The sequence below is a fragment of the Stylophora pistillata genome, chromosome 10 (genome assembly GCF_964205215.1).
Source record: "Stylophora pistillata chromosome 10, jaStyPist1.2, whole genome shotgun sequence".
Classification (NCBI taxonomy): Eukaryota; Metazoa; Cnidaria; class Anthozoa; order Scleractinia; family Pocilloporidae; genus Stylophora; species Stylophora pistillata.
This window is the reverse complement of record NC_142528.1, coordinates 25,600,095-25,609,021: the sequence shown is the minus strand read 5'-3', so window position 1 is coordinate 25,609,021 and position 8,927 is coordinate 25,600,095. Positions and strand designations below refer to the sequence as shown.

Sequence of the window (8,927 nt, the reverse complement as noted above, 5' to 3'; positions counted from 1 at the left end):
ACACATTTATACTAAAACAATTATTCGCCTCAGGCTCAGTGAATATCGTTGAATAATCCCCTCGACTTCTTCACGGGGATTATTCAACAACGTTCACTTCCCCTTTGAATAATTGCTAAATGTTAGTCACTTCTTTACATTATCGGCCATTCCGATACACGAAACAAGGACCAATTTGCATTTTTTTTTTTCGTGGAGGGAGAGAGAGTTGCCCGTTCATGCAGGTTCAACTCTATAACTCCTTTAGCTAAGATATCAGCCAATAATGAGCGTTTTGGCTCTCCCTCATAAATCTGCGATTGAGTAGCTTGTCTCCAAAGTCTTTCAGCGGAGGAAAAGAGGAGGGACCCTGGAACTGACCGTAGGCTCTCTCGAAGAGGTTCATGATTTTTTTTTCTTGATCTCTCGACACAAGCAGTTGGATTATTTCTCCAAAAAAAAAAAACAAAAAAACACACCCACACTTCAATATATCCGAGGTCTTACAATGTAAAAGTGACTTCCTACGTTTTTCGATTCCAGATCCGGAAAATGGAGATGGTGGTTCAGATTAAAACTCAAATCATTTCAATAAATTTAAATTTGTGTGACCCACGAAATTATCCATTGCGCAGAGCAAAACTTTGTTGTGTAAGATCTGGAAAAAAATTACGTTTTGGATCTACTCATAATCTTTCTCTGCCACTTGAAATAAGGAGTAACTTTCTGTGCTAGACTCATTAATTACTATCAATTAGTTTTGCATAGAAATCACTCGTGAACACGATTTATCAAACTCTTTTGCGGCACATAAATATAAACAAAAGTAAGTTTCCATGCAGGATCTAGCGCATAATTCAACAACTAATTCTTGTTGTCAAGGAACGAAAAATGTGATAATAGATCCAATTTTTTCGAGATGATGCAAGAGAAACGTTCGAGAAAATATTGATGGCCAGTAGATTTCTAAAAGCGATAGGTACAGCTGAATAAATATCCAAGAAAGATCTGCGACAAGTAGCGTATCCGAAGTTAGAAATTATTTGCACTTCATCAACGGAAGTGGAGCCGATTATTTGTTTTTTCGCTCGAGTCTCAACAAAAAATCTTGAATTGATTGCTCTTGGTGCTTTGATTTCTCAAGACTGTACACAAAAACAACCTTAGTCGCTGACATCTAATCGGGGCGCGCTTCTTCTATATTCAACACAATCTTTTGTAATGAGGTTTTCTGTAGACCTTTGTCAAAAACGCCAATACATTCGCAAATAACATTTATCATTTCTCGCACACCTTCGGCAACAAACGTAATAAATTAAAATGAGAGATAAAGACCCGGTTATCGGGCAGGATCTATCAGGTTCTGTCTAAACGCATTCTAAATATCGCTGGTGTATCTACAATCGCTACAATGATTAGAAAAATAAATTGGAGCCTTTCCGTGCTGCAGAGAAAATCTTAAGCTATCAAGGATCGCACTGCGCATCTGACGCTTGACCGTTTCATTTAACGTAACAATAGAAAAACGGTAGTCATTTATTTTATTTAAATCCCAAATGCGTTATATTATTTCCGAAAAAACGACGCTGATCAAACACTTCGTCCAGTGAAAACGTCGAGGCTTTATCAATGTGACACTGTCAAGGATAATGACCTATTCTAGTTTTTGACTCAAAACAAATTCTGATCTAAAGTAGAAATGTCACATAATGAAGTTTACTTGCGTCTTTGAGGACACTTTGAACGAGAGACCTACGCATGCGAGTCACAATACACAACTTCCCCCACGGTTTGAACTAAGCTGGCTTTAAACTATGGCGTTTCTTTTTCTTCTCATTTCGTTGGCTCCTAAAACGATCGGACTAAAAATGTGCTTTGAGAGCGAAGCTGAAAAGTAGAAGAAGCAGTATTTGCAGTTTCAATAGCGGAAAGCAGGCGTTTTCTCTGGTTTGAAAGGTTTAAAAATCAATCAAGAATTCACAAATAGCGGGAAAATTCGATCGATGTCGTCGGCTTCCTTCATCGTTAAAGCACTACTTACCCGGACCATTTTTGCTGGCCACATTATCGTGTCCGTTTGGTGGGTAGTGCAACTGACACTTAATACAAAATTGTGGCATCTGGCATTCTTCGAAGGATTGCTGTTTCTGGAAACGCTGTTCTCTGTGTTCTACAAAGGGGGACATGAGTACAAATGGTAAGAGATATATTGAATTGTGTTTATCAATAGCATTATTCGGTTGTCTCTATAGACGCGGGTGTTCAGCTACAGCTCTGGTTTATAATTACGGAATGATAAGTTACTCGAAAAAATATTAAGTTTTGCTCAGGAAAAACTTAAACAAGTCGCTACATATGGTGCAAGAAATTGAACTTAAATATTATAGAACGAACTTGAAATAAAACACTGCTCGCATGGGAAGAAAAATCCTTTGAGATTTTTTAGGCCCGGCGAACCTCAACAATTCTCAAATCACAGGACAGACATGGCATGGTAAATCCTGAGGCAGCCTTTTTTCGTTTATTTCTTGGTTTGTTTTGATAAACCGGTAAGATTCGGTAGCTATGCTCACAAATTTATCGCCGGCAAAATAGACGATGAGGCGAAAGGACTGGAATTAGAAATATAAATTCATTTTATAAGGCAAACTTTTCAGCTAAACACGTTTCCTACTATTTTCCATACGACAGAAGGAACAATTTTGAATGCTTCGTAAAACATTTTACCGGCAGAATATGTGCAGTGTTGATATTTATATTTTTTTCAATTTGAGTTTTTAAAACAATTTTATCCAATTTCCAGACTGATGTGCTATTTCCAACCAACAGTCATCGAAGTCTTACATTTGTAAATTATCTTTGTATACCGTTGTCTTGATTGACTGACGGAAGAAATCTATGCCATTAAAGTTGGATTACGCTATTGTCTTTTAAATTCTAGCCCACTGATAATTAACAACCTTCAGAACAAAGTGGGTGTGAAATACGGTTCTTCTGAAATACTCCAAATAGGGATTCTGGCGCCAAAACGATAACAATTCAGCATACAACTGAAAATTGCTCAATCTTGAAAAAACGAACAGAGTCATTTTAAGTCTGGAAATTTTGTAACGAGAACCTTAATATGCTACAGCGGAGCCGAATTTTTACAACTTGATTTCATTCAGAACCTTTCCTTTATTTTAGCGAGGATATAGAATGTTCTCCTCTATACAAATCCGGCCAATGCAGGTGTTTTAAGTCGAAGTGCAGAACACAGGAAATCTCAGAATATTATTCAATTTCTAGTGAGCTTTCACTCAGGATTAAGTGGGTCTTTTGACTGCCTTTGGAGAGCATCTTAATTAAAAAGGTCCTGTACTGAGAAACACTCGATGACGCAAAAGGCAAGTTTCTCAGCTAGAAAATGGTTCTTCTTCTATTCATTGACAGCTGCCGCGATTTTGCGCTTGTGATCCAGCTTCGAAAGAAAAAAAAAAGGGAAGATTACCCCGAATAAACAACTTTTCATTAAAAACGATTTAATCGTTTTGCAAAAAGGAAGTACAAAGAATTAGGAAATATCCCATTTTATTTTATTAGCCGCCGACAGACTGATGCAAGCTAAGGCTTAATTGAAGAAATTCGCTGAAACGGGGTGTTTTCACCTTCCCTAATTTACATAACATAGTCCTTCCTAAATAAACTCTTAAAATGAAGGTATGATCTTTGTTTACCCGTAAAAAAAATTATGTTAAGAAGGCATGATCCAGCAAATGTTGAAACGTGGCTGAAATTAACTTTTTTCAGTATTTTAATCAAAGCAAATGTGCTGGATATTGTCGATCTATAAGCTTTTTGAAAAATTTTAAATTTTTTATGGCAATCACATGCACAGGTTTAGCATGAAAAATGAGGAGATTCCAAAAATTTGCAACTTGATTTACAACAGATTTTTAGTATTTCTTATAAATTGACAGCACTTGTAAAAAAAAGTGCAACCTGTTAATTAAGTACTCAAAGGCGTAGCTCTGGTCGGAAACTTAATAAAAAAAAAAAACTGCATGAATGTTGTATAGTGCTGGCCTTAACTATATTAGAAAATAAAGAATTGGACTCCTTCTCTGTACCTTCCCCGAAATTTATGACAGATTATAGATGTCTACTTTCACGAAATAATTAGAAAAAATCCGTATATAAAAAAGTGACCCTTGAGACGTTAAAGTTCTAGTTGATCCTCGCCCTTTCTGCCTGTTTAAATCGGCGACCTAACTGGGGTCTATCCGACTGCATATAAACCTTTCAGTATTAACTATAACAATACATGATAGGGTTTCCTTAATTCTTACAATTGACACTTTTATTGGTTCTTAGGTAGCGGGAGGTTGAAATGGAATCTTTTTCATTTGCAGCTTTGAAATTTGTTATCTCAATCTCAGCACGCATCTTCATTTTTCTCCTAGGATGTCTTTCAAGACAAATATTACTGTAAGCAAGAGCGAGGGTGGAAAATGGGTTTGCCGATCAGCAGACTTGGCCTTGATGATTAAATTCATCGATTCAAAGCAGATGCGCGGGTTTCAAAATACCCAATGATTGCGGATCTGCAAAAATTTTTTTGTGGTTCGGAGCATTTTCTATGTTCAGAAGAATGATTTATAGACACCTGAGCTCTGCAACAAATGCACTTGCTTTTACTCGGAAAAACCAAACAATTCCACGTATTTTTTCCTTTTCATCCTTGGATTTTGCCTCGGGTCAAACATTAAAAGCTTTGTTTCCTTTGATGATTAAAAACAATCCAACCTTGCACGACAACTTATTCATTTTTACTTGAAAAGGAAAATATTTACTTTTTTGACGACTGATTTCCTATCCATAATCCACTTGAACATGGATTCGGCGGCAATGTTAAGTAGTATGCCAGACATATATTAGTCTTTTTTCCTCTTTCTGTTTACTATCACGCACACAAGTGCGTTTTTACTTGAAGTAAGACCAGAAATAAACTACTGAAAGAAGGCTAAACGCAGGTCGATATAAAAATTGCGGATCGATTTTCTCATACTGGAAATAAAAGACAAAAATTTTTTAAGAGAGATAACTAATGATTGACTTGTGGTATTAATTATGATATCTCTTCTTGTTGTTGTCAAATCTATTAATTCGCTGCCTTGTACCCAGACCCTACATTTCAGTTACAATTACGCGATAGGATCTGGTACGAGAATTGTTAATTTGATAAACGCAAATCTGAATGAGTTTACGATCGACGCTATGCCACCTAAGTGTGAGGTCACACAGCGTTTGGGGTGAGAGACCTGAGGCGACATGACAAGAAAGGACTTAGCCCTGTTTTATCCTGTACCCAGATCCTAAAGTGCATTAACTGTGACTAAAATGTTGAAGGTCTGTTGGGCATCATATACCCATGTTGGCCAAATGAGGGAGTCGCCTTCCCAAACCCCCTATAGGATTTTCACTACTTAAAATCAATAATAAATGTCGCGTATCTTGTACATCATTGCTCAGGTTTTCCCCTTCAATTTTTTGTCACTTGATTGGAATCATTCCCTGCGCATGGATTCTGGAATTCTATCTTCTGGAGGTGAGAAGAAATGGCAATTCAACCAGTGACAAGGTAAGAAATTCTGTGATACTACTTCAGGTCGTTGAACGAATGAGAATGATAATAATAATAATAATAATAATAATAATAATAATAATAATAATTAAGATAATAATAATAATAATGATGATGATGATGATGATGTTAATAATAATAATAGTTATGATAATGATAATTATGATAATAATAATAATAATAATCATCCTCATCATTATCATCATCGAATCTTTACCCAGGATAACCCTGCAGTACAAAGTACTGTTATCAACGGGGCACTGCTGACTAAGAATTAAAGCTATAAATAAGAATTATTAAGATATGTCAATAGAACATTGAATAAAATACATATTAAGGCAAAAATACGTTAAGTAAAAAGCCGTTAAATAATACAATAAAACTACTAGTAATAATCCTCTAAGGCTTTCCTGAATAAAACTCTAGAATTAATGTTTCTCAAACTTAGGCCTAGTTTATACGTCGCACTACAATCGAATTTAATTAATGGAATTGAATTCGTCGTTCCGTCGACGAAAACCGTGGCGTGGTTTTATGCGTCGAAATCAATAAGATCGAATTTAATTCTCTTCCCAAATGCAGTGCCTCGGGTCGCTGCGGGCTCGCCAAAATAAATTGAAATACATTAAGAAAATGTATGCATTTCATTCGACGCGGCGCTAGTGTGACGTTAAAACTGAAGGCGCGTTATCGATATTTTATCCGTCTTACCAAGACGGATAGAACGTCAAGGACGAATTTAATTTACCAGACGAATTTAATTCGTTTTAGACGTCGCGCTATCGTCGAATTCAATTGCTTGTGGGACCTTGAATTAAATTCGTCTGAATTAAATTCGACTGTAGCGCGACGTATAAACTAGGCTTTAGAAGTAGTTAGTTAAAATAAAAATCGAGGCACCTAAAAAATAAAAGTTATGGCGCGCAAAATCCAGTCTGACCTTTGGTAGTTTTACACATTTCCCATATTGTCTCTAGTGTTTAGAACGTTATGATGTAATCGTTGAAAATCATCTTTAAATGGAAAGCATGCAGTGCCATTAAGGCAGTCAAATACAAATTAGCACGCCCTTTTTTGTAAAAACTTATCAATTGTTAAAAATCGTAGATCACAGTTTTGCGGACTGCATTTCGGGGAAATGATTTCGAGTCTTCCTGTAAATGAATCTGAATCTTATAAATGTCATTGTGACTCAACCAAATTCCTCCAAACCACCACTCCCCCCCCCAGGTGATAAATAATGACCGGTTCCTGAAGAAGGTTTGGTCCATTAACCCGATGGAACAAAGACACACAAACAGGCCACGCCTAACCCAACTGCTAATAAACCAATGATTATCTCTGTACTTTTGCAGCTAAATTCAGACGTACTGATAGTTTCAGCTGAGAGGTGGACAGATTTAATACAACAGACTACCATGCTGATGATGATCCTGGGCCGCTGGCTGCTGCCTACAGCACAAGGCATGACAAAGGACTCCCTCTCGCAGCTCCTCCTTGTCAATTTAGCAATGTGCGCAGATATCATCGAGTTCTTCGACATTCTAAAACTGAGCTTCGTGAAATCTTCTCACACACTCATAGTGACAATTCTTTGCTTATGGACCTGGAGTTTGATGCAGTTTCCATTCAACACCATGTTGAAACTTGACATCGAAGATGAAGGGTCGGACGAGAAAAAGACGGCAAAAAATGTTGATAAAAATTTGCGAGGGAAAAGAGCAATTGTTCCATATGAAGGGGAGCTGGATATGCCTAACAGAGCTTCAATGACGTCAATAGACTTCAGGCAGGCCATTGCTGCCAAGAGAATGTCACGTGACATTCTGCTGATGTCGCATAATTATTCACGTGGATTACCAGCTGGTTATCTGCCAGATTTTCGGCGAAATTCATATCAGCCTCATGTAAGGGACAGTGATTCTCCTGAGCCTAACCTGGACCATATTCAAAATGTCCATACCGAGAGAGGCATTTCAAATGGGCAACCGAGAGGGCCTGGGCGTTTTTCATTAGATGTGGGACAAATGAGAGCGAAAGGCACGACGAGATATATGACGACATCAATGACGTCACCGAATCTCAGGCTTGACCTGAAAGGGCTCCAGGAAGACATGATTCGCTCCAAAGAAAAATCTGCACGAACTAATTCAGCAGGGCTGGAGACAAATGTCGATATAGACGCTGATTTCTCAGAGGAGGAAGAAACAAAAAAGTCCCGTATTACCATAGAACTGTTGGGGATTCTAATGTCTCTATTCATGCAAGACGGACCATTCCTTACCTTTCGCCTATTCATCATCGCCCAGTATCAAGCATATGAATACATGGTGATTTTCTTGACAGCAAAAAATGCGCTGGTCCTGGCGTTACAAGTATACCGACTTTGTGTTCTTCACTGTACGTGCTATGACCATAAGGAGAACGATTTCTCTCCTGAGAACGAGATCGATGCTAATTCTCGGCTAAAGAACGTCCAGGTAGCCATCTCACACGGAGGTAATGAGGAATCCGAGGACGAGTCTCTTCATACAATGGGCTGGAATTTCACAAGGAAATGGCGAAGGAGCTTTAAAAATCCATTTTCTTCCTCGCATTTGTCTGATTCGCAGGTACATTTAGCGCCATGATACGCATGCTCAGCCGCGACGGTGGGATTATTTGAGAATTCATCCTGAAGTCTTATATATATGGTTTGCTGGAAATGATCCCAGAGTCTTTCGAAACGTTGCCATCCCTAATGCGCATGCACTTACTTATCTAGCTAGATTTAACTGGTCATTCAGATCCAATATTTACCAATGAGAGTCGAGAAAGCTCGATCCCAGTATCTGCCCCAGGGCTTCTGTAGCGTATGCGCGACCAACTCGATCTCTGAGGTTAGCTAAGATTGGATCGTAAACAGAGGAGAAAAGCGATGGGCTATCGTGGGCCCGCGAAAGGACACGGCATTTTAACTGTGATAAGGTCATCTGGAACTTTGAGCAGGACTTTGATTACCATCTAGGTCTGGATACCTAAGCACTGATTTCGCTAAATCAAAAATAAAAATTTGCTTGTTGTTACTTTGAGGTCTCACAGACTGCTCTTCGTTTTTCCGTTCATCTATGATGGCCCACTTTGATTACTTTTCTGTCGTTTTACGACACCCACTTGAAAGGCGCTCTAAGAGTAAATATAAGACGTCAGTGGAAAAGGGGAAGGGGGCACTTGTGATCGCTGATGACAACTCACCCTCCCCCGGCCCCGACCTTTGCAATTGCACTTCGAAAATTTGATTCATGTCATAAATTGCAAGGTACTCCTAAATATACCTGGTAAACAA

General features: G+C 38.2%; 1 protein-coding gene across 1 annotated transcript; it reads left to right on the top strand.

Annotated features, from left to right (window-relative positions):
- Nucleotides 1–1,499: 1,499 nt before the first annotated feature.
- LOC111323025 (uncharacterized) lies at nucleotides 1,500–8,673 on the top strand. The gene is made up of 3 exons (XM_022926293.2): nucleotides 1,500–2,176; nucleotides 5,491–5,599; nucleotides 6,958–8,673. The coding sequence occupies exons 1-3, from the start codon at nucleotides 1,983–1,985 to the stop codon at nucleotides 8,230–8,232; spliced, it is 1,578 nt and encodes a 525-aa protein (XP_022782028.2). The 5' UTR covers nucleotides 1,500–1,982; the 3' UTR covers nucleotides 8,233–8,673.
- The last annotated feature ends 254 nt before the right edge of the window (nucleotides 8,674–8,927 follow it).

Excerpts from the sequence above, each read along its gene's own strand:
- LOC111323025 (XM_022926293.2), top strand. The coding sequence starts at position 1,983 with ATGTCGTCGGCTTCCTTCATCGTTAAAGCACTACTTACCCGGACCATT. Across the intron at positions 2,177-5,490 it reads GGGGGACATGAGTACAAATG|GTTTTCCCCTTCAATTTTTT; the intron begins GTAAGAGATATA and ends ATCATTGCTCAG. Across the intron at positions 5,600-6,957 it reads GCAATTCAACCAGTGACAAG|CTAAATTCAGACGTACTGAT; the intron begins GTAAGAAATTCT and ends GTACTTTTGCAG.